This window comes from Ctenocephalides felis, unplaced genomic scaffold, assembly GCF_003426905.1.
Source record: "Ctenocephalides felis isolate EL2017-DRISC unplaced genomic scaffold, ASM342690v1 CF-g0.4_SCAFFOLD_01886, whole genome shotgun sequence".
In the NCBI taxonomy this organism is placed as follows: Eukaryota; Metazoa; Arthropoda; class Insecta; order Siphonaptera; family Pulicidae; genus Ctenocephalides; species Ctenocephalides felis.
Window position 1 is genome coordinate 127,395,388 of NW_020538040.1, and position 27,951 is coordinate 127,423,338.

The 27,951-nt window shown below is 29.6% G+C and overlaps 1 protein-coding gene across 1 annotated transcript; it reads right to left on the reverse strand.

Annotated features, from left to right (window-relative positions):
• Window positions 1-6,617: 6,617 nt before the first annotated feature.
• LOC113375874 (nephrin-like) lies at window positions 6,618-23,540 on the reverse strand (the record flags this gene model as incomplete). The annotated part of the gene is given in 23 exon segments (XM_026615821.1): window positions 6,618-6,967; window positions 8,121-8,369; window positions 9,256-9,433; window positions 9,653-9,798; window positions 10,004-10,147; window positions 10,599-10,757; window positions 11,066-11,140; window positions 11,143-11,243; window positions 11,305-11,413; window positions 11,494-11,632; window positions 12,038-12,213; window positions 12,320-12,523; window positions 12,592-12,672; window positions 12,752-12,886; window positions 13,047-13,199; window positions 13,365-13,667; window positions 13,877-14,030; window positions 14,133-14,269; window positions 14,559-14,858; window positions 14,984-15,120; window positions 15,254-15,407; window positions 21,306-21,479; window positions 23,384-23,540. Coding segments are annotated over 23 exon segments (3,915 nt in total), but the record flags the coding sequence as incomplete, so codon positions are not given.
• Window positions 23,541-27,951: the final 4,411 nt, after the last annotated feature.

Sequence of the window (27,951 nt, forward strand, 5' to 3'; positions counted from 1 at the left end):
AATTGACAGCTGTCAAAATATAAACACGTATTTATCACAAATAATTTGACAGTCCGAACAAGAGAGATTAAAGCACCAACACTCAAAAAATGGCTTATTATTAGAAGCAGGTGTACTAACAGCAAAAAATTATAAGCCTAACTTTTAAAACAGCTTCAGCAACTGTCAAACCGGTCAAACCCATATTTAAACTAGTGGCATCGTGCCGTGAGGCATCCGTGAGGCAAATTGCTGGAACTTCCCGTACCGCAACGAAATGTTCGGGGAATATTTAATATTTTCGAATAGATTATTATAAACTGAATTGCTAAGTTAAAATTATAAGTGTGCCTTAGAACTTTATAGCAAGAATTAAAATTAAAATATGAATTATTTTCGATATACAAAAAAAATATTTGAAAAAAAATGAATAAGTAAAATAAAGTATATAATTGTATACTTTAAATAAATAATTTTAACTTTGCAATTCAGTTTATATAATTCTTATAAATATTAGACAATGTTACATAATGAATATAATAATCTATTTTAAAACATTCAATATTCTTCGAATATTTCGTTAAGGTACAGGAAGTTCCAGCAATTTACCTTAAGGCACGATGCCATGCACCGCTAGTTTATCTATGATACTCGTATATATGAACACAAAAAGACTAAAAATTATCGCTTCAGATAAAAATTTAAAGACAATATATAAATAAGAGGCGAGAGGTGTTCGAGCTAGCAAAAATCGAAACAATTCATAAGCGAAACAGTTTTGTTCGAAGTAAAAACATAAGATTTGTATGTAGCGAGAGGCTCTCGGGCCAGCGCAAAACGGAACGCTTTCGGTGCGTGAGAGTCTCATTTGAAATTCAGTGGTTAAGCAGCTTATTTGGGTATGTAACATTAATGGACATAAATGTTCAGATTGCATTATTATAATAAAAATAGCTTTATTTTGGAAATTATTATAACTAATGTTGTGTTATAATTTTCCAGTATAATAAAAAGAAATTTTTATTTATGTACACACACATGCTTTTGCCAAAATTGGTATTATTCGATTCAGAATGACTTGAAATGCCGAGAAAACATAAAATTCGCAAATCTGAATTTTTCGCGAAAATAATAAGCTTTCTTTTCTTACTGTCTTTAGATTATTAATAATGACCGATGCATAGATAAAAGAAGAGTACCGATGGTACCAAGGACCGATGATTCATAAGAAAACTTTACTACAATAAAAGTATAATAAAGTACTTAAATAAAATAACTGATTTGTATGAGCTTGATTATAATATATTAACTACAAATATAATTATCATAAGACATAACAATACAATAGTTTTGATTATTGTTGCTTCGGGTATTTGAAAAATAATGTTACTGAAATACAGACATTCTGTTCATATTCATATATGAGATGCACCAATTGTAAGGAAAATTTCTATTAAAGTTTACACTTATGTTCATGCTTACAAATATACCTATGGACAATATCTTTGTAATAAATTTACACCATAACAAATTTTGTTGTATTCTTTTTAAGTATATATCGCACACCTAGATCAAAATTGTATTAACTCAAAGAAGCAACTTATACATGATACCAAAATATGATGTCATGATTTAGTCTTTTCGAAAGTTATTTATTTATAAATCTATATGATTTAAGAAAGTAGTCTTGAATATGAGACTTGCTTTTCTAAACTGAACTTTTGTCTAGTTTTAAAGTATCTGTAATACGAGTATGCACGATTGAGTAAATGAAAAACTTTTTGAGTTAATACAGAATAAGAGATTTATGAGCTTATTCAAACAAGTTATCATAGCTTATATAAGTAAGATTTTTAAATACTATTTACAAATATTACACTTAGTAAAGATGAAGATGTAGCAGAGAGTCTGAATATTTTTTTAAAGTAGTAACAATGATATTTTTTGTTTGACATTACCATTCAAGCCAACATCAATTTTATGGACATAACCAATTCTACAAACAACTAAGATTAATCCTCCATTTATTTACTTGGTGATTATTAAATACATTTATTAATTAGTATTAATGCCTATATCTTGATTAAATTTCAAAAAGGCACTTTGTTCAATTATTTAGCAGAAATTAAACTACAGAAGATACTTGCATTGCTAAAATTTGGCAGATATTTTGTGTCAATGTTATAAATTTGAGCAGTTGTGTACTGAATGTATATATATATATATATATATATATATATATATATATATATATATACATACATATATATATAGTTAGTTAGAAAATTATATGTATTTTGAATAAATATATACAACTATTTGTAAAACCAATCTGTTTTGCACATAAGAATATATGCATGCAGAACACAAAAAACATAATCAATATACAAATGACCTTAGAGAAATTTGAGTTTTTGTTAATTGATTATTTTATTATGAAAACTTTTACTTTTCGCTATGATACTTAAATATGTACAAATGTATGGAGATACCATTTTCCACACATAGTTGAAAAGATATAACAACAGATTATTTATTGTATCCTAATGCGTATTGTATTAATAACTTTAATTTCGTACCCTAATATCCGTGGCAGAATAAAACTCTCAATAAACGTGAAAATATGCTAACGAGTTAACAGGGTAATGGTAATGAATCTGTGGATTAAGATTTTTCTAAGTTAATCACTTAATATATGCAATTGATTGTCAACTTAATTTAGTTTTACATATTCACTGTAGGGGATCGATTACGTCTCACCGTTACCTTTTATATATTATTATATTTTCACACAATATATAATATTTAATTGTATTGAATCCAGTATCATGAAATACGAAATTGAATTGGTAAATACATAAGCTTAGGACCATTCACTTATCATTATTTCGAAGATATTGTATAGTTTTTTAAGCACAATAAATTCCGTTCTGATAATTTCATGTACAATAGTTCTGTAAAAACCGAAAAAAAAAATAATATCTTAGGTACATGTTTTATCAATTAATATTTAAGTACTATTGCATTTTAAACAGATAATTCTTACAACTAATATAATTAATGTTTAATAATTTATGTTAAGAAAACTTAATACAAAATATACATTTTATTTTTATAAATTAACAATTAATTTATTCCTCTATCTTATTAAATAATAATCTAGAATAAAATTATAGTTTTTAAATGCATTTTGAATAAAATAAAGTATTTTAATACATTTACATCAAAGCTCTAGAATTATCCCTATGAATTTTCTGTAAATATTTATAAGAATGGGCTTTTTTTTACAAATATAACACCTTTCTAAACCTCGAATATTTGATTTAGTTAAAACTAGTTTACGAGTTCAATATTGAGAAATAAATTTGTATTATCACATTTTCGAAAATAAGTATACAAACAAAAGTCATCAAATCCTTAATCTTTTTATCTCTTTTTTTACATTCTTTTCAAGAATGGAAAAAATAAGAATAACAAGAATACATAACTTTTTAGTCGATATAGCCAAATCTTGGAGGTAATTTTTTGCCTGTTTTTTTTTTTTTTTAAATAAAAATCCTTTATATGAATATATATTTGTGGATAGAAGGCACAGATACTCGTTTAGCCTTTAATTGGGTATTTTGCAACCCAATTGGAACTTCATTATGATAAAACGGGATTAAAGTTTATATCTTTGAACCACATGTATAAATATCCATATATAGTTTCACATGTTTAAAAATGCATTTCACAAAATATTTGATTTCATTTTATTTAAATTAATTTAAATAACTAATTTAAAAATATATCTGCAAAAATTATGAATTAAATGTAAATTCATGCTTTGCTTAACTAAAACCTAAATGAGTGTTTCAATAGATAATAGATCAGTTTTGTTCAGTGTCGAACAAAAATCTTAAGAATATGTATATATATATATATATATATATATATATATATACATGTATATATATATGTACATATCCCACATGCACACTTCCTATGCAATAGCATTTTACTTTGGTATAAATTCTATTCCAAATGACCTGCGACATGACTAGCACTTTTTAAAGTTAATGTTAATATGTTTATTGTATGAATGTCTAATTTACACAATTTTCAATTCTTGACATAAATAAAAAATAATATAGTACAAAGCTTTAAACGCAAGTGCAATTTTATTTGACTTGTTTAATTACCTAATTAACTTAGAAAGATATTAAAAAAACGTATAAAGCATAACATCACAAATCCATACATAATTATAATCATTAATCTTATGTAGGATTTCAATATGAATTATTATTTATTAATGGTGTTAATATTTTTAGTGTGTATAATAAGTTTATTTTGCATCAGAAATACTAAAAGATTTAGAATTTTCAGTTTCCTAATGTATCTATAATTATATATGTGTTAAGAATATTGAATTCTGATGTAAAAATATATAAATAAAATTTTGGAGGGCATAACGTCAAGTTAAAAAAAAGAAAGTAACAAATTCAAAGTATCTTTGTTTTTCCAGACATTTCAACATAAAATTCTGTCATCATTAATGGGTATATCTTTTTTGTTGTAAATAAATATAGCATGAATAATAGTATGGAAATAAAACTAGATATAAGTAGCATTTTGCTTGAAGCAAGTTGCATGAATTTTCTGATATAATCAATGTAATAATTGTGCAAATAAATCAACATATAATTTAATGAGTTGTTTATAAATATACCTAATTGCTGTATATATGGTTTAAATATTACGCATCATTGAAAAACAATGAACAAACCTATGCCTAATACACACACCAAGCCTTCTCTAAAAACGCGGCCGATTATTACAAACATGAATTAAATTTATAATTAAACCACTTGTTATAGGCCTCCAATATGTTAGTACGTTCCTTAAGACCCACACACACATCCATACATACACACAGACCCTTCTTTTTCTAATTTTAGATTCAGAATCCTTTGAAATGTTGAAAAAGCATAAAATTAGCTAGTCGAGTTTTTTGTGAAAAAAAACTTTTTCGCGAAGTTAAATATATATTATAAAATAAGAGTCAGTAATAACTTTTTGAATAATCTTTCTTTGAAAACACAGAGTAAATTAACCATCCGTTGCAAATTTGCATTCTGTATATTTTCTTCTTTTACTTATGTTAAACCCTCCAAGATTATATATATATATATATATATATATATATATATATATAACTGTAAAAATGCTTTATGATAAATGTATATTTATCAAATTCATTGTATAAAATTTATTGAAACATATTTCAAATTAGTAGAGCTATAACAAGTACCCCTCTATTATGGAACAAAGTTATGACTGACTATGATGTATTTTGGTTTAAAACCCAGATCTTATTTTAAAAAATCTGAAGTCTGCCATCATTTAAATTTCTAAACAAAAACAATCCATTTGTATTCACATCTTTTTGACTACATAGTATGATTATCTCATATGCAATAATACTTCAAAATAAAATTTAATACAGTAAGCATGTGAAAAGTCACATCTTTCTTCAAGATACATGATGAACTAGTTTAAAAAAATAATTTTCAAAATTAAGTTAATTAAGTTAATTTCAAAAACGTAGCCCTTTAAAAAGATGTGCACATCAATAGTTTTTGGTATACATACATATATATACATACTCCATGTATGTATATATATATATATATATATATATATATATATATATATCTGTATATCTGATCACTTAATAGAGGTACTGGTACATAAGGTAACTCATTGCAGTCGCTCAAACAAATTACATGATATGTGAGCTATATTTCATCATAACATTGAAATTAATTAATTATTCAGTTTGAAAATTCATTACAAAACTAAACTACCAGAAATATTATTTGATTTAGGGGTATCTTTTTGGCACAGAAGGCAGTTTTGTTGCAAACATGTATCAAATGCATATTGATTGAATAATTTTCAAACAATCATTCAATGTGTGCAATAGGTGGCTTCAAGGTAAATGAGAACGGAAGACAATTATGAGTTGACATATTGCTAACTATAACATATATAATTTAATTACTAACTCCAAATTGTTATAACTTAATGTAGCAGATACACTAGCAATATGGAGAAAATATTTAATGTGGAGTGATTAATGCTTTTTAAATAACTCTATTATGTATGAATATGTGAAAGTAATTATTTATCATTTTGGATACTTCATTAAAACATTTATTACTACCATACATCATGATAATAATATTATAGTTACAGTCTTGAAAATACGCCTTTGGCACATTGACAATTTTGGCAATATGTTCTGAGGTTTAATCACACAATTGTGATGAAAATGATTACCGAATATTAAATATTTTCTTGAAGATGTTGCTAGTTCCTACTTCAACATATCATATTAGTTTTTCAATAAATTATAACAAAAAAAAACATTATTCTCAGACATTGAAGGCATTAACCACATCAGAATTAAAGTATCGTCCTTAAAAGTTAAGTTCTATATTAACAAAATATTCATATAGTTCTTCAAAAAAGATTTCATCTTGTTTTTACACTAAGCTGGACAAGTTTCCAATTAACGGAACTATTTATAGTAACATTTACATATTTTGCACATACTAAGAGTCATCATCATCGTATTTCACAATTACAAAGTCTCAAACTAAATGTCCCTCAGTTTCTGGATAATTCATCATCCCTGGCTGGGAAAAGGTAGTTAGACCAGGACTGACACCACCTTCGTAAGACGCACCTTGCACAGATAAAATCTGGTGATTAGGACCACTTCCTGGTGGGTTGTTGTGCAGCTTTCTAGCCGGGTCCTTCAATATCGAATGAGGTTGCTTCACCGTAGAATTTGGCTGTTGTGATATGGGTGGAGTAGAACTTCTACCTTGATAATTTGGTGTATATTGAGAATTATTGCCCATTAACGGATTCACTGGACTATTGTTGTGCAATGGTTGGCCACATTGGTTGTGTAGAACAGTTACATCCGGTGGCACACCTAAAAAAACATTTTTTTAACACAAATGAAAACTTAATAAAAATTATATCTGATAATTCTATCTCTCAATCACTAGTTCCGACATAAGTTCATTAATTTTAATAAAAACTAGTGGTGTATGGCATCATGCCTTAAGACTAATTGCTGGAACTTCCCGTACTGTAACAAAATGTTCGAGGAATATTAAATGTTTTCAAATAAGATTATTATAAATATTTTAATATTGTCTAATATTTATAAGAATTATATAAACTATATAAGTGAGCTTTAGAACTTTAACCAAAATTAAAATTGAAATCTGAATTGTTTTCGATATACAAAAAAAAAAAAAATTTTTTGAAAAAAAAAATTAAATGAATTTTTTTTCCAAAAGCAATAGTTTCGTCAACACAAGCAAAAAGTTTTTTGAATCATTTAAATCGGATGCTTATTTCTCTCAAAAACTGCCGTTTTTTGTACATTTAGCTCATTATCTCCAAAATGGCTGGACCTGTCTTTGCCAAAAATTAATCAACACTTCTCCTAATCATTACAAATTGAATGTTTTTTAGATCATTCAAATCGGATGCTCAATTCTCTCAAAAACTCGATTTCTATTTTCTGCACTCTTTGCTCTTTATCTCCGTAACGGCTGGACCTTCCTTTGCCAACAACTAATCAGCACATCTTCATATCATTAGGAATCGAATATTTTTTAAACCATTCAAATCAGTTGATTCGTGTGCCTGAAAACATGAACGAAAAAATGTGGACATACAAAACACACACACACACATGCATTTTTTCTGAGGTTCACAAACCTTCAAAACGTGGAGAAATGCAAAAATTGTCATTTTCGATTTTCGGCCCATTACTATAACTATTTTACGAGAAGTTAATAATTGCAAATAACACCCCCAAAATAAACTTTTATATGCGCTATACACTTTCAAACTGATTACTGCAACAAAACTGTGACAATGACGCTTTACATGTGACTAGAGTGCGATTATAGGATTTTTCATGTTATACTGTCGCGGAAACGTTATAAAACTATCCAATTTTTGAATAAGGCCACGGTGTTTCCGCCAGTCATTGTAGTAATTCAATTCAGTTTATTTCGAGTAATAGTTTCCTGAAAATGATTGAAGGTGTTATTAAATTCTAATATTACCTGTTATGTGAGATAGTTTCTGGCGCCGCAGGGTTCCCGAATTCCCTGCATTTTGATTCGAATTGAGGCTTAGCAAATAATCTAGGGGAGGCGTATAATCCAATGGGGGATATGAGAAATATCTTTCACTGGTCATATTATAATAGGAGCCATCCACGGGAGGTGCGGGAGACGGCGCCATTATGTACCCACCGTGAGAAATGTTGCGATCAACATTCTTTCCAATGGATGTATCGTCTCGGCTTCTCCCTGAAAATGAAATACATTCATAAACTAACCTTTAACATTTTTCACATTCGCAAATATAATACTCGCGAATGCGATTACTAATTTTTATGCTATTTCCTGACGTACGTTTCAAGTCATTTGGCACAAAAGTTAGAAAAAGTATGCATATGTTTAAAACTCGATAAGGACGATCGCGACAATCAGAAGAGTCGTATCTTTATAGTGCAACACTATTCATCAATGTTTTTACCAAAAGTACTGAACCAATTTTGAGAAATCAAAAGCTATTCGAAGTCAATTGAAGAACACGCTGAATAGTTTTTGGTAAAAAAAGGCCAAGTCATGTATTTTATGATCAAATAAATCAAAACATTATAGGCCTACAAATAATAGTTTAATTATAAAAATTCATTAAAGTTCGAATAATGGTCCACGCATTTAGGATATACAAAGTGTTTTAAGCGCGTGTACAATAACACTCGTGTAACAATTACACTCCTTTTGTTTATACATTTGCTGCAAATCTACAAAAGTGATTATTCTCATTCATTTTATCTGATTATAGAATATTAATGTATGTGATTACTTTAATAAATACAGTTACAAATATTATAAGTTAGTTTAAAAGCTATCTTTTGGAAATTGCATTGATTAGTTTTTAATGAAAAACGAATAAGTGTATTTAATACTCATATATATGTGTAATAATCATACATCCTAAATATCAAAGAGTAGGTTTATTATAGGCGTACCATTAAACCCTTAGTTGAACCAGACAATAACACACAAAAACAAAATGATGGATAACTTCTGTGAATGCGAATGTTTGCGACTATATTATTAATATTCACTAATAAAAATGCGAATTTACATAGAAGATGTGTTTATAAATTACTGTTTATCTCACCAATGTCATTTATAGCATTATGTTGAGATCTAGGATGCGGTAAAGTTCTTGTATTATGGTGTCCTAAGCCTACAGGCTGCATGATAATATTTTCCGTTCTCTGGTACCTTGGAGGCGGAACATCTGCCATGTTTATTCCGTCCGAAATGTAAGATGATGATTTCTTACGATTCTCATCCTATAAGTTAAGATATTTTATCTAAAAATTTACTAAAAGTCAAAATATGCACTAGTAAAAACTATATAGAGACAATCTTTAGAAAAAGTAGATTTTCATTTGTATTAGACAACGGGTTTAAGAATGCAATAGATATAAAAAATAAATATTAAAATAAAAGTCTGTGCACTAGAAATAATATATTAATCACAAATTATTTATATATAATTAAATAAATACCGTATAATCCTGTTGGCTATCTTCGTTGCTATAGGAGTCACTTTTCTCTGATACAGAACTTAAAGTCTCTCCAGTAACGGTATCATTATAAGAACTCGGAGCATACATCTCGATAGTCGCAGATTTGCTGCTTTGATTACTTGCTTCTAAATTCAAAAAATATTTTTTCATTCTAAGCTTCCAATTCAAATTACAGTAGTAAAAAATATGATTTGAAATGAATATTAGTATTGAATTGAATAATATAAAAGTATGTTTATACTTATGTATTAGTATTGGTACAATATTAGTGTCAAATTAAATAATATAAATTAAAAATATAATAAATTAAAATAAGAAATAATATAAAACCTTTTGCTCTTTTTCTTAGGAAGTAGCAAGCGACGAGAGTTGCATTTATTAGAATCAATCCCAATATTGCTAAAGCCACAGATATTATAAGAAGTTGGGATAAATTTCTCTTTTCAGAGTCGTCTTCGTCGTTAACGAGTATGCCTTTTATAAAAAAAAATAAATAAATAAATAATTATGAGTAAAAAATAATAATTAAAGTATATCTAAATAAAATGAACTAAAACAAATACATTTTATAAAGTAAACAAAAATTGTATCGTTAATAATAACAATAATAATACAATTGGCTTATATCATTGCATGCTGGCCTAAATTACAGGACTGCAGGTGGTCATCTCTTGTCTATGGTACCGGCCTTAAGCTAAAAATTAAACCCAGATAGTACCAATATCCAATCTCTCAGAACATATTCAATCATCTGCTGTTAAAAAGTGCCAAAGCACAATTTTAAATATATTATATAGAATACTCTTAGCCTAACTGAATTTTTATATATAACGCCCAAACTAGGTAAAGATGTATGAACAATAAAACTATGTTATAATCTTCTCGATTAAATACAATATTTCTTCAAAATTCCCGTCAAAATTACCTGTAATATGTCTCTTGCTTCGTCTATGGAGACAACATCCAACAAGTACGATGTTAAGAAGGATGAGTACAGTACCAGCTGCCACACCGACAAGTATTAAAATGCCGGATGTAGCACTTGTACTACCCTGGGTTGGGAAAGGACTAGATGGGGGAGTTTCTGTTATCAATATTATAATCAACAACAGTATTTAATATGAAAGAAAAGATTTAAGGATTATCCAAGGCAAGCATAAGGAAAGAAAATAGATTATTAATTGAATGTTTGATATTTTCATTATTATGAATTAAAAAGAAAAAATAATATCTAGTATTAAATCAAGTTCAACATATTAAGTTAATGCGTTCAATAAACTACCTATTTATTTTATATATTATACAAAGGTATCGTCTGTATAAAGTTTCATAATAAAATTAACAGGTTTTAAAATTTAACTACATATACTAAGTAAATAAATTTTACATTACCTGCTGTTTTAGATTTAACCAAGTCAGGTAAATATTTGCTATGTCCGAGTTTGTTATAAGCCATCACACTAAAAGATATTGAGTTGCCAAACTCAATCCTGTGACGGTATGTATTAATGGTTCACCTGGTTTTCCTTGAGGAACATCTTCGTATCTATAATTATCAGTCGAAACTTCCCTGCAATATCAAATTATTAATAATATATACTAATATATTAGTGCTTGCAAAATTTACTAACCTGTATCTGATTCTGTATGTGGGTGTCATGCCACCATCAAATCCTGGTAACCAACTTAGTTGTACAGAGTCATGTGTCACATTCAGGACTGTCAGTTGCATTGGTTGATCTGAAAAATTCAGAACAATATAATTTAATACTCTAAATAAATTCATAATTTAAAATATTAATGTATGATATTATAATTACCAGGCGCTGAAGTAACATCCAGTCTGATGATCGAGGAACTAAATCCAAGCTCATTTCTGGCCAAACATTCATACGGACCATAATCAGCTGGTCCTACACGATCCACAAACAATGTTGATTCATAAATAAGTTGATCAATCTGGAAAACATTTATTTAGTTGTAATTATTCATAATTTCTTAATATAATATATTACTGTGCAATTATGCAGGACCAATACATTCTGACATTTAACCAAAAATAGTGGTTTACATAAAATTCAAAAGAATCATTATTAAAATAAACAGTAACTCTATTATTTAAAATTTATAATTGTTAATTAATTGATAATTAAACAATTGATAATTTGTTAATTGATTTGTAACACTGAGTGGTGGTACCCTATTGGCAACACAGTTTTCGCCCCCCTTTTAATAGAAATATTACCCCTTTTTAATCTGAATAAAATATTAAAAATAATTCGGTAATATAAATTAGTTTACCATATTTTGCGAAAAACTACATTATCTCATAATCAATAAATATTGTAAAATATTAATAATCACCTGTTTAAATTCTACAACATATTTGCTAGTAGAATTTATAGAAAGAGGTTGTCCATCTCGAGCCCAGGTGAAATGAGGTCGCGGAGCTGCAGTAGCTCTGCAGGGAATGCTACCACGACCACCAGCAGCAGCTGCTGCTCGCGACAGTGACAATGCTGTTGACATCTCTGGTTTGACTAGAAATAACAAGATTAAATACAGATTTTAGCATTCAGATTATTAAAAGCATATATATTTTATATTTCCAATGCCAAGTATAAAATAAAAATAGTGTTCACATACACTTCACAATTAAAAGGACTTCTTTGCTAGTAGGACTTGCAATATTGTTGCTGGCAAAACAATTAAAGTTGCCGACGTCTTCTCGAACCGCATTTTTAATGTGTAGATAGCTAGTACCATTTGCATAAGTTGTCGATAACTTTTCTGGGCCAAATGTGTAACCAGCACGTAACCAGCGAATGTGGTCTTCATTTAATGGATTACCTACATTATAGTTTTTATAAGTAAATAGAAAATCTGCATAATAAATATCAATTTAATAAAAATAATACCTTGTACAGTACATGACAAAGTGACATCTTGACCAGGATCAACAATTACATTTTCAGAAACTGATTTGATAGTTGCTCCATCTACAAAATCATTTATTAAATATACATACTTTCCGAATAAAACAAAATTATTACATGATTATATAATAATATTACGTACATTCCACATCTAGAGTTACATTTAAAGAAGCACTTCCTTGAGAATTAAGTGCTTCACAAGTGTAAACTCCGGCATCTAGCCTTGACAACCTTGTCATATTCAAAACTGATCCATCGGAAATAATTCGTTCGTTTCCTAAAATTCAATAATAAATAAAATATTAATTTTCGTTGAAATAGATATTGTCGATCTTGTATGTGGTGAGAACTTGATTTTTTACCTATTGAAAGCCTCTATCTCATAAGGGCCTATATATGAATACATTATTCTAGCTTTCTCTTTAATTTAAACTCACCTGAACTCTGTGATGCTTGTGTGATTGGTAAACCATCCTTCATCCATGTATAGGCCATGTTTTGGGGATTACCGGAGGCAGAAAAGGATATAATCATATTTTCACCTTCAACTCCGACAATTTGAGAAGCATGTGGAGCAAAAACTGGAGGATCTGGAAAAAAGATTTAAATCACAAATATTTTGAGTCCCTGCAGATATTAAAATCAGTTAGATCTATCTAGATTCAACTAGTTTGCCTAAGGATCTGTTAGATCACTGTTGATCCTATTAGATCGCTCTGAAACCAATAAGACATCTTTACTTAATTATTACTCACATAGAACATGTAACGTTGTAACATCGTTAACACTTCTCTGTAAAGCCTCATTGGCTGCTTGGCAAGTATACACCTGTCCATCCATATCCTGAGTCACATTCATCTTTAATTCTATAGAAGAAACGGTTCCTCCATGAAGACCGGGTCTAGAGAAATTAGATTCACCTTGAACGGGAATTCCATCCTTCCACCAGCTCAGGCGTGCAGGAGGGTTGCTAGAGCTGCTGTCACAGATTAGTTTGCCTTCAACACCAACTGTCCATTCTTTGGGTTCTGCACGTACTTTTACAACTTCCGGTGGAACTAGAGAGTTTTGATTGATTATAAAAATATTGAAAAATAATTTAAATTAAATAATAATTAACAGTTTTAGCAAATTCTAAACAATTTGTGGCATAGCAAAAATTTTGATAAAATGATGAAATATATTAGGAATAAAAATATTGAAACATAGATAGATAGATAGATAGAAACATATGAACTCATATAGAGTATATAAATATCAAATTTACAGTGCACACTGAAGGTGATGGTCTCGAATAACGGAATCTCGGTAGCAGAGTTAGTTGCCTCACATCGGTAACGAGCCAAATTATCGGTAACATTTACCAAGATAGTCAATTCAGCAGTCACACTTTTATCTGTTATTTTCACTAAGGAATTAATCTGAAATTGGAATAATAAAAATGTTTATTTGCTCTATTAAAATGCGATTAATCATGGTACTTAAAAATATGAACAATATATCAATTGAACTGTATATTTTACCTTTTTGTCGTTTTTAAACCATGTCAAAGATGCCATTGGATTACCACCTGATGAAACGCACATTAGTTTTTGAATAGATCCAGCTGGTATCACTGATCCTTCCACGTATCCGCTTATAAATGGTGTCGATGGGGGATCTGTAATAAATTATAACAAATTATAAAAAAATATACTAAACAATGTTTTATTGCATATTCTGATGCTTGAGCTTATACTATACAATAAATAGTTAAAGAACCTGGACCTTGTAAAAAAAATGCAAAAGGTATAAAAGAAGAAATATGCTCAAAAATGCCACATTTCAGTAAAGAGAAAAATTTTGGTGCAGATCCTTTTGCTGTCTTCAGTACTTCTTGCTATCATTAAGCAATGACTTAGGCTTTATAAATCAATTTTTCAAATTACCTATGTTAATGTCATACTCACAAAGTACATTGATAGTGTGAGTCCCAACAACATTTTCTGTCAACTGCATGTTGAGCCCATGACAAAGCACAACTAATGATTTCCTATGCGGTTCTACTATGGCAGTGATGTTCGAAGTAGAAAGCCATCCGCCTTCAGGTGAGACAACGGTCCTGCTGGTCGCATTTCGTACCTGGCGCCCGCCTACGGTCCATTTTATTTCAGCCGGAGGGTTTGAAGGCGCCGTAGTACACTGGAGTGGCACAGGGTCGCCTACTCGGGCCTCGGTGGGGCCGCTTATGGATACGTGAGACGGAGCAACTTAAAAAGAAAATCAACAATTACCCTTTTCTTCGAAAAAAAAAAGATTTATAATTTCAGCATTACATTTGATTAATTAATTGCTAAATAACGATTATAAATAAATTCTATTAAATTATTCTTACATAGAACGAATAACTCGATTTCGACAGATAGGGCTTTCTTCGACATGCTGTTGCTAGCATCACAGCGATAACGTGCTTTATTGTCTGCTGCTTCAGCCATAAATGTGTAAATATTCTCCGATAATCTACCAGCAGTCCTAGGGAAAAAACAATCCAATATTTATTAGGTAGCTCTGTAGTTTAATTTTATTTGATTCAATTCAATTAAATGATTTATTTATTGAATATTGAATCTATAAAAAATAAAAAATAATTTAGTTGTTCATATACCTATAAGCCTTTCTGATTTGTTCGCCATTTTTGTACCATATGAGCTGAGATGGGGGATTTCCGCCTCTGCTCCTGCATATCAGTTCAACATTTTGCCCTCGTCTGATGGTCTCACCAGGAGTGTAACCTTCTATGTATGGAGGACCAGGAGGATCTGAAAAAATATTAACAGTACAATAATTTCCACCCGAAACAAATAAAATGTTGTAAAAATGTCAAACTATGGACTACTACAAAATAAATATGTAAGCTACAATGTTGAAATAAAAATCATTAGTTAATTTAACTATGTATTATCTTTCAATACTATATGTGTGTCATCATTCAGCAATATATATATATATATATATATATATATATATATATATATATATATACATACGTACATATATTGCCAACTGCAAGGAGATTGCTTATTGAATACTGATTCAATCCTGGCTTCCTTGGCAATGAAAACATATGCATATATACTTAAATGTAAATTTCGCACTTCTGTCATATTCCAATAATCGGTACTCCTAGCGCTTTAATACTCTGAATTGCTGCTTCAAACATATGCCCAATATGCTAATAACAACAACTGCCAGCATCAATAAACCATCAGCATTCCATTTAAGCTGTACTCTTGCTGATTATAAACTTTCTTTCATCAATAGTATAGTTATTGACACCACGATTTACAATAATATTCCAGTTCCGCTCATGCTACATATTGGTACCAAAGTATCAACCCTATATCATAAAACAATATACAAATGTGGAATTATATACAATACATAGAGAGCGCGTCATTTGTAGAAATTCGCTTAGTATGACGCCGGATATATTGACCGACCGCTTATATTGTCGTAATCGTACTATGAAGTTTGGTTTTCATATAAAATTCCTTAAAAAACAGTCGGATATATTGACTTTGCTTACACATATGTCGCATATAATAAAGACCATTTTTTTTTTTAAATTGTCTATTTATAATGACCGACATGATTTTACATGCTGTGGCCGAGTCTACAAAGCAAATGCTATGTCTTTTTTGCACAACAACATTAGGGACTGTTTATTTTTACAATAAAATGAAGTAAAGAAATCAAACAAAAATTACGATTGCTTACATTAAAAGATACATTTGTATGTGAATGGGTAGAGTAGAGCGGAGCCTAAACGTCCGCGGGCAAAAAGATCCACCACATATCTCAAAAACAAATAAAATTAGATTTTTTTATAACAATATTTGATAGTAGAAGGCGCTCACCTTATTCTTACGACTTCGCTATCAGGAAATACGCGACAACGTTTGAAAATCCATAACAAACGTATTTTCTTTCGTTTAATTTTAAGTTAGATTCAACAGATTTTTATATGTGTTATATGCAGTGTAAATAATGCTACGATATTATTATATATATATATATATATATATATATATACAGCTACGTATATACAGTTGAAAAATGCACCCAAAAATGTAGCTATTTCGTAAAATCCTTTTAAAATTGAATATAATACATTGGTTCTTCTTGCCCCCTGGTAGTTCCAATTTACCCTGTGTATGGGGTAAAAAAGGTCAGATGAAAATTGTTATAAAAATAGTAAAACAGCATTTTTCTATAATTAGAAATTATTCAGAAATGTTTTTCAACATAGTTCGTTAGTTGTTTGATGCGTGTTATGTGTTGTGAAGTAGTTCATTTGGTTTAGACAGTGTAATTACTAAAAGTCAAATTGGAGATTTGTGCCCGGCCCTACCTTATATCAATTTTATTTTATATTAAATTTTAATATGTATCATTTTTATTATAATTTACAATGTATGTAAATACTTTTCTATTAAATTACTGAAATTCGTAACATATTTACATAAATAGCTTTTCTTCAGCACGCTTTGTATGACGACCGCTTAGTAAGACGAGTTTTCGGCGTCCCTTCGATGTATAAAATATAATGTAATGGTATCTCCGTATTAAGTCTTAGTACTATATAGGATAAAATAGATTACCGGCAATAGCTATTGCACTTATAATAACATATTGAATGATGTAAGTGTGACTACTACTACATATTTGTTTAATTTACTGTTTCATTTTTTTTTCGAATAGTTGTAAAACGGACTTTGTGAAACATGTGAACTAAATGTCGTGCACAAAAACACTCCATTGTTCTCAAATTATTTTCTGACTTCGAGATCTACGGTCACTCGTCGTGAACCATACATAATACTTGTATAACGCAGTAAACTGATATTAAGCTAATTTACGAGAAAAAGCTTATTTTCAATGACATTTACAATTATCTTCATTAGACAAATAATTTTCATTAAAATTTATTTATATTAATGAATCCAAATACGTCTTATCAAGTTTTATGTGTATTGAAAATGAATATTTAAATACCCAGATAAAACTAGGAATAGAAAGCATATATTGTAAGTACATTACTTTGCCTGTACTTACAATTAGTCTTCTTCTTATACATATAAATATGCGTTAACTATGTGAACATTTATATTAATTACTCTCTTAAAAGTGACAAGTCTCCCATAGTTCAATAAATTTTTATTCTGTCTCATTCAAATATAACTAAGTTATATTTTCAACCAATTACATACAAACTAACTACTTACGAGCAAACGTATATAAATACATACATATATCACACTCAAGTAAATTTTATATGCAAGTGTGTCGTGTGTGAACATGAATGTATATCATTATTATTCAAGAAGCGGCCCAGTAATACAAATGTTCAAAACCCCTGTTCAGCACAGTAAAAGTGTCGCCGGAATCATGGACTTTAGAAACACATTTCCGAATAAAAATGTTCTTTTCAAATACAAATACGTTACACCATTGACAGGCAGAACATTTCAAATCTCCGTTTCAATCATTTTCAAGGAGATGTCGAATCATACCTAGACCCATAAATATATATCTATACATTGGATTGGAAATAAAATTCGAGTGCCTGTTTGTAATATTGAAATAACCGTTTTTAACTTCCTACAGGGTATGTCATAGTACTATATGATGGTTATTTAATATTAATCATTTAACGGCTACGTGCATGTGTTGTATGTATATACAATGAAGTCATTCATTATATTCAACTAAGCATTTACTAAATAAAGAGCTATCTTAGGTTTTTTATCGCAGAAAATACAAATATAATTTTTGGTTTTGTAAATTGAAAGTTTACTCTCGAAAGCAGATTATATTCCCGTGATTTCTAATCTTGTGCTTTTATAATCATAATAGTTTTCTATGTCTCCTTAATTTTATTTATTATAATCGGTATTTTGCTGATTATACTATTTGTTGCAAGCCTAATTTCAACATATTCTAAACAAAAGGATTTCAATTCGTTTTCGAACATATCCACTGGTTTCTTCATATTTCTCCGCATTTTCTCTAAACAGTTTATGAATTTTTAATTATTTTGGACATGATATAAAAAGATGAAATATTTTATCATGATTTTAATGTAATAGCAAAAGTTTGTCATCAATTTCAATAACATTAAAAACATTTAAGCCTACTAAATGTGCAGGACATTCTGACGCCATCCTTGCTTTTAAAACTTCGTTTTGTTTAAATCCAAAATGAAACTATTTCACATAAAAAGAAGTTTGCAAACTATAATTATTTTATTATTGGTTTTCCAATTTCCATTGCAATATTCTATTACTATCGACGCAGCATCTGAAGCGCTATAATCTGAAGCCACCGATCTTTCAAATGCTTATACATTTAAAAATTTGTTAAGAATTAGAAAAGTATTGACATGAATTTGGAAATTTAAAATTAGACGCAAATAGTGTAGTAGAAAAATGATTTATCAATCATGAATCTTTTAAAGCTCGTCACAGAAAGGTAATACGCTATTTTGACAAGCGTTGCGAATTCATATTCAAGATACAAAAAGTTTGTTCAAAATGAATATGTTTTTTGATACTAAAAGTTTGTTCAAAACATAAATTTTTATAAAGATCAAACATTACTACTCAATCAATAAAATTAATTACAGTTAAAAAAGAAATTGTTAATGGGGAAGCTTATGGAATAATTAAAATCAAGAAAATGGTGTTTTTTAATTTTTATTAAAAAAATACGTTTTATTTTAATTTCCATTTATTCTGACGTTGAAAATATTCACCAATATTTCACGTTTGATTTTCAAGAAAAATTAAGTTTTATGTATTTTTTGTTATTTTAATACAATCACAACTAAATTAAGAAATAATTATACCTCTAAATCAATACTTTACTTTCCTACTTTTTATATAATTTCATAATTTAAAGCCATAAAATATAAATTAGTCGAAGTTGGCTTGTAATTTGTGATAAAATTCATTAAAAATTGTTTTAGCCAGTAGTAAACAGCGTGTAAATGATTACTTAACGTTTATTAAACAAAATTAGATAAATTAAAAATTGAGTACCACGTTAGGGCTCCATCGAAAGATTTTGACACGGGCCCCGGAGGGTCTAGTTACGCCACTGCATTTGACATACCTCAGAAAAAATTGATGCGTATGTATGAAAACATCCGATTCTTTATGATGGGAAGACGTGTTGATAAGATTTTGGTCGCCTGATCGCATAGCAAATACATAGCATTTTGACAGTTTTTAGTACCATTTTACTTGAAAAGCGCAGTGTAATATAGCCTTGCCATAACATTGATCTATTTTACGACAGAATTGCCCCGTCAATCTCGTATATCATATGTTATGATTGAGTAAAAATAGATTTTTATTAACAAGTCATAAATATCTGGTAATTTAATTTTATCACATGTAAAATTTGTTTTAATCAATTATGTTCGACAATTGATTTCAATTAAAAAATGCCCTCTATTCTGACTTGTTAATGAAGAAATGTCTGTTTATTTAATTCTAAGTGTGCGGGTGCATACCCATAATGTCAAGATACACATGTGTGAGACTTCCCCGTTATTTGGGGTTGAAGCTAGTAGTCTGTGTCAGCCGAACAACAAAGTAAAACAGAACAACAATAATGTTTCGGTCGGACCCTTCCAGTGCGGCAATGACATCTTAAGCCCAGAAGATATTAAACTTCTAACATAAAATTATGGGATCTTATGTGTACCTAAAAGTTGCTAATTCAACAACCCTCACTAACTCACTTACTCAATCACTCGCGATCCCGCTCTCACACGCTTAACCAAAACACAAGAACCCTGGGAGGGGGGCGAAGTTTCGAAACGGGGTATCGAAAACCCCTTGCCTGGGCAAGTTCTTTTGAAAGAGATAAACAATTACTATAACAATTTATATTTTTAAGACATTTAAAATACGTCTCTACATATATCTTGACTGAAACGCTAGCATTTGTTTGACATAATTATTTCTCTATGTGTATTTTCTAAGGTGATCATATTTTTCTTCCCGCAGGGTAGTTATAGTAATGAAAATTTTTGCATTTCTCCACGTTTTGAAGGTTTCTGAACATTTTGGCATATCTAAGAAAAAATGAATGAAATGATATTATGTCTCTATGCAGCTAAAGCAGTGCGTTGCTTTGAAAAAAAGTTCAAAATTTCCAAAATATTTATAACAAAAAAAAAACATTTTTTTCCAAAAAAGTCAATTTTTTAAAAAAATTTAAAACTTCTCAAAAATCTAATTTTTTCAATGTTTAAAACATATTTAATCTTTTTTAAAAAATGTAATTTTTGCTACGGGAAGTTTCAGCAGTTTGCCTTAAGGCACGATGCCATACACTAGTTATAAACAAATTTAAAAAATTGAAATGGGAATCTTGAGGTATATTGTGATTGGATGTTTTGTTATTACTGGTTTTTGTAAGACTATGGCAAAAGTATCTTAAAAGTACTCTAACGATAAAAATATTAGATTAAAATCTTAATTGTCATTCATATATTTATACTGAGGTATTTATACTCTTAATATATTTACTGATTATTTATATATCCGTTAGTCAGCGCTGCCTTTGGTAATAACTTTGCAAACTTTCTCATGACTAGTAATTAGTCATTTTTAGTAATTAATAATTATTATCAATAAAATACTTACATAGCACAGATAGTTTAACTGAAGCCCTCATCGGTAAATCAGGTTGCAATGCACTGTGTCTTGCTTGGCAAGAATACTCCGTGTAATCATCATCAGGTCCTGGACGAAGAGAAAACGTAGAAGTCACAGTAAATCTTTTACCAGCCTGTTCCGTAACTGTGTCTTTGCGAGATTCTGAAAGAATAAATAATAATAATAATAAAGAAACAAATGTTACTTACTGTAAAAGTTATGATCGAATATGTTTAGATGTTGTAAATGATGACTAAAACGTTTCTACTGTAACAACAAATATTAAAGTTGATAAGTTACGTTCCTAAGTTTTAAGAAAAATCTGAGCAAGGTATTTTCTAGTAACTAGAATCTAGTTAATACACGTAGGTAATTTTTCCAATTCTGATTCAAAGTTTGAAATGTCAAGTTATTAAAAAAAATCTAATATGATATATTTAACAAATACTAAAGTTATTAAATTATTAACGCAGGGCAAAAAAATCGAATATGAAATTTTTTATATATTAGGTTGTCAAATATCTCCCTTCCGCTTTTTTGCTCTTGGTTTATAATACAAAAAGGCGGAAGGGAGATATTTGACTACCTTATATTTTTAAGTTTCAAAGCCTTGTGAACATTTTGGCATACCACAGAAAAAATGGATGTCTGTGTATGTGTGTGTATGTATGTACAGATACAAGTTTTCACCGACGATTTTTAGAACACAGATCAACCGATTTGAATGATTCCAAAAAAGTTCCAAAAATGGTCATACAGTTTTTGAGAGAACAGAGCGTCCGATTTCAATACTTCAAAAAATATTTTATTTTTATTGACAAAATGAAGAATTGATTAAATTTTCGGGAAACATAGGTCTAGCGGTTTCGGAGATCCAGTGAAAAAAGTAACAAAAAATGCCATTTGGCAGTCAGAAACGATGATTAGACATATGCACATCAAATTATTATATATTTTATAGAGATTTTAATAATAGGTACATTTTTTTTACATTTCTATGGATTCTGTACAAATGTTTCTTTGTTAGACTGCGACACGGTGCTTCTGCTTACGCGCTGCGATATGTCGACTCTAAAACAGCTACATAGCGCGATTGCTTTGAATTTTCAAAAAAAAAATCAATATATATATATATATATATATATAAATTAAATTTTTTTTACAAAAATATCAAAATTCTCATAAGTCTAATTTTCTCAAACAAATTTAAGCTTTGTTAAAAATTTTAATTTTCCGTACGGGATGTTCCAGCAATTTGCCTTAATGATTCACGGTTTCAAAAAAATTTTTTTGTCTTATTAAATTCTATACATCTCTAGAATATTGTCCTAAATTTTCAAGTTGATCCGACTAATAGTTTCGAAAATACAACTTTGAAAAGACGAACGCTCGAGGTCAGGTATAGGCTCTCTTAAAACTTTAAACGCGTTTTTCTCAAAACTATGTTTTCCAAGACGGTTGTCAAGATTTATCGCAAACTACTAAAGCGATCTTGATGAAATTTTACACAAGTCTTCGAGATATCATTTACAATCTTGAATGAAAGATTTAAATAACAACTATTTAAAAAAATTCAGAAATTTTTATCGAAATTTGCATTTTTTTATGAAAACGTCTGCTAAAAATCCAGTTTTCATTTTTTTTTGTTTCCTTCGTCCAATACCTAGTTTATTGTCTTTACTAAAACACATATGTTTTATTTTTATATCGAATGATCCTGAAAAAAGTTCTGCTGACAACGCGGAGGCACCTTTTTCCCGAGGGACTGTCGGAAATGGCCGCAATTTTGATATTTTCTTTTGAAAATTTTACAAAATATTTATTTAATATGTATCTTTAAATGAAAAAAAATTAAAACATTTCATTCTTTATATGTAGAGAAAATTATTGAAAAAAGGCACGATGCCATGCACCACTAATTTCTAGAATAATTGAATCTGCAATATAACTCGAAACTAATAGACATCCTAAAATGTTCCGCCTGCGAGAAGTAAACGACTCATTACTCGGTGACAATCATTTAACAAGGAGATACGTGGCGAAATAAATCTTTATCGCGCACTCACCTGGTTGAAGTTCAACATTTCCGCGGTACCAGACGATCTCGGCTGCCGGTTTCGCGTTCGCGACCACGCATTGCAGCGATAGCTCCTGGTTTTCTCGAACCTCAACCTTGGCGTGCGGTGCGTGCCCCACAATTTCAATCGAGGTAGGAGGTGCTGAAATAGATAAAAACAAATGGTAAATAAAAATATTAAGAGATATTATTAACATTATTGGATAGAAATGTTTAAAATTATTCATTTAATTATTTAAATTGTAGAATGCAGATTAACGTCATACACGAAAAGAGAAAATACGCAGGAATTCAAGGATTAGAAGTTGGATATGGAAACATTGAGAATAACTTTAGATGCATTCTTAGAAGGTAGCAGGAGAAAAAATAACTCTTTTATTACAAATTTACTAATATTTCCTGGATGTGTCAAGTAACTATAATAAATATCTATCAAATAAACAGATTCACCAACAATATCTCAAAAATAAGTAATGTTAAGAATTTTTTAACAACAATATTTTTTTTTATTATTATTTATTATTTAATAGACCATCAGAAGACAAAGTTTCTATAAGCCTATGTGATAAATTATATTCGGCGTTTAGAGGTCTCCTCCATTGAAGAGATCCTCTGCTAGAATTAATCTTTAGCTGTCTGTATATAATTTAATATTGCAGGTCCTTTGGTCATTTCTTCTTGAGTCTTCTCGTTTGAACTATTTTGTTGATGATTTGTATTTCAGCGTTTGAATGAGCATCGATTTTGTTGTGGTAAGAACAGCTCCGGGTCTTTATAATTTCATTTACAGTTTTAATTTCTAGGTCCCTGTGGATGGTCTCATTAGTTACGTACCAAGGCGCATCTACCATTGCCCTTAATATTTTGTTCTGGGTACGCTGTATAATTTTTATGTTTGACGCACTTGCACATCCCCATAATTCTATTCCGTAGCTCTATATTGGTACTAGTACGGTTTTGTATATTAAAGTCTTGTTTGCGTATGACGTTTTCGATTTTCTGCCAATTAGCCAGTACAGTTGTTTGAATTTTAACAACAATATTTGAAAGAGAAGAAAAAATGATTTGTAAACATCTATCGCCATTAGCATCAAGCGACGTCGTTATCAGAACATAAACAATGTTTAAAAATCTATAACAAAAGTATTTTCTTTTGGTGTTAATTTTTTGTTTGTTGTGATCACTGGGTTTAGTTTACGAAACCTTAATATAATATGTTATGTGTTATGATGTAGTTCACTTAGTTAAGAGACAGTATAATTACTTAAAGTCAAATTGGACCTTTGTGCCTCGCAACCCTATGCAACAAACCACCTAAACAATAGTTTAGTTGCAAGATTAGGATAAGTTATAATAAGTGCGTATTGTACAAACGTCGATACCAAATAAAGTTTTTTATTATGTATATATTAAGATAGGTAACAAAACTTAACAGAACGATATTGAATTTAACAGACCTATCATCGTATAAGCTTTTTCTCTTACTTAACTACTTATTGATTGTAAGATTTGTTTAGATTTAGTAATTAGAATGATCTAATCAAGATAAAGTTGCAAGACGGCAAGACAACCCAATTGACTTCAATAGTTCCCACTCTCTTATAACTTTATGTAATAGAAGTGTGTAGTAAGATAACAATGCAAGTTTATCTGAGAACAGATTCATAAATATCGATTCGATTTCGTATAAAAATATCAAAGAAGCATTAAAAATATTCATTGATGATTACTCAAAGAATTGTAACTAGTTGCAAAATTTGTTTTGCATATTTGCGCCGTGATATTATCAATGTTTGAAAAATCATACACATCATCAAGTCCCAAGAGAGTATTCTCGTTTTCTAGCAGGAAATTTGTAGATAACATAAAAGGCGAGGTAGCAAAACTGCATTTAAAAAAACAGCATAGTATCATTCAGGTCATTCCTTTTAGCCCTAAAGTAACCGGCACGATAAGTTATCTCTTCTATAAATCTTCTTCCTTTAATAAGATTTCGTAAAGTGGACTATAAATTCTGCTTTGGAGATCAAAGAGAAATTTTTAAATTGTTCGCAGCTATCAATAACCAAAAACGATACATTTTTTTTAGAAATATATCTATTATTATCTGACAGATTCTTGTTAGGATATAACTTAACTGTGCAATTTATATTCAACTGAAACAAGCGGACAATATTTGTAATTATTATTATAGATAAAAACAATACAAATATGAAAAAAACATTTCTTCGGTTTTGAACTATTGTATTTAGTTCATGATACCTGAATATACTTTTTAGGTATACTTTATTTAATTGTTTTGTGAGATGTATTATTATTTACAGATTCAACCGTTTTTTATATAACCTCTATAAAAACTTACATGTGAGTGGTGTAAAAAGAACAAACTAAACCTGTACATTGGCAAAGGTGTTATCAATAAGAAATAGTAAATTAAAAAATAAGTTAAGTTAAAATAACGTAATTGTATTGAGATAAATTGAATTAATAAGTATTCGACATCTTCGGGTAAATATTTCTTTCAAAATACCAGATCAAGGTTATATACAATGAAGTCTATGTGAGAAATGTTTCCATAAAATTTGGATTTTGCATTGATGAACAAATGTAGCTATTATTTCATAAAAGCAAATTAAAAAAAGACATTGGATCTATTTGGCCCTGGCTGACCCTTCTTACCCCGACTAAAGGACAAAAATGGACTAATGATAAATTTTGGAAAAATAGTAGTGCTCCGCCCTACTCTCTCTCTCTCTCTCTCTCTCTATATATATATATATATATATATATATATATATATATACCCTGCGTTAACACGGCACTCTGGGTACACGGTTCCCATATTACGCGGAACTAAAAATCCGACATTCCTCCGACTACACGGACTTCCTATTACACGGCTTTTGTTCAACAGCCCATAAGTTCCTTGCGCAACCTATGAGTGATTCTAGGAACTTGATATCAAAAGGGTATTAATGTAAGTTTTGTTATCGACTTTTATCTTTTAGACATACCTGAATATATAATAGCTGACTACTGCATCGCGACAATTTTTGAATAACGTGTCTATGTCATTACAAAGTCATTTTGTTCGTATTACTCCTACTTCAAGTTGTATTCCTTGGTCTTCATACAGCACGATAAATATTGTGCAATTTGTACTAACTCTGAGTCTCTCATAGCGCGGTCCCCATACTGCACTATATAAGTTTCCATAGAACGCACTACGAATTAGCCTAAATTGTATGTTAAATACGAGTATTTTATAGCACGGTCCCCATACTGCACGGTACGGACTTGCCGCGTTAACCGAGGGTTGACTTTACATATGTATATTATACAGTATATTATATATATACCTATCTGACCCGGCGGCAAGTGTTGTTTTGCCATCTAAATTATTTTTAGTGAAAGGGTATCTCACATAAACAGAATGGTTCACTCACACTAGAGCATATGCTCTAGTTCGTGTAAAAAACATGGTAGGCCCAAATCTAAGGCATGGTTTGGTCTTTGGATTTATTGATAGCCATTGCAAATGTAAATGTAATCTAAACCTGATTATGTTTAAAGTAAATTGGTATTTTGTAGGAATAATGGAGTTTCTGGGCAATAATATGTCTATATTCATAACCAATTTTGCGGCCTGTATATATCCACACACACACACACACACACACACACACACATATATATATATATATATATATATATATACATAATACAGAGTAATAAATATTTGTGTGTATTATTCACAAAAATGTATAAACATTATTATTTTATGTAAAAATGTCTATTTAATTTTAATTTATTTTATACGATATTGATATTTTCAACAAAACAAATAAGATTTTTAATTCGATTTGTATGTTGATTCATTCGAAAAAGAGCTTTAAGCCACGTGAGCTTTTCAAACGGGTTTATTTGCGTTAAAGTGTCGCTAAAAGCAAGTCTTAAGTATCCGTTAGTGAGTAAGTTCTAAGTACATCACATATTATAATCCAAACAATGTAACGCAATCTCCTTCAGCGTTAAAATAAATATAAATAACGGAGCATTGCGAGATGCATTTTGCCATCCCGCTGGGAAAAATTTATGTCTTGGGTATGAAGCCTTGTAAATATGTGGAATCCTGCAAAGTGCAATTATTGGTTTATGGTTCGTACCATTTTCAATTTACTGGAAATTTTACTTTTTCTCTTCGTATTAAAAATAAATGTTATAACTCAATTGTGGAACGAGTTTGGAAGATCATTGTAAATTGGTTAATTATCTTCAGGCTGAAAAAGCGAAGGTTGAATATAAGTTGCCAGTTTTACAAAGCCGATCCTTTTTATACCTCATTGGCTATGTGGACGTTAGGGATATTAATCTCTAGTTTAAGATTTCAAAACTTTATAACTTGCCAATAGGTTGATCTTACAAATGCATCTTTGCTCTTCAAATAAACAACGGAATATACAATAAATACAAATTGCAAGTTCTAAACAGTATAATATATCGTATATAGTGTTACCCTGAAGGGCGAAGTTAAAAGTTCATAAATGTTTCAGGACC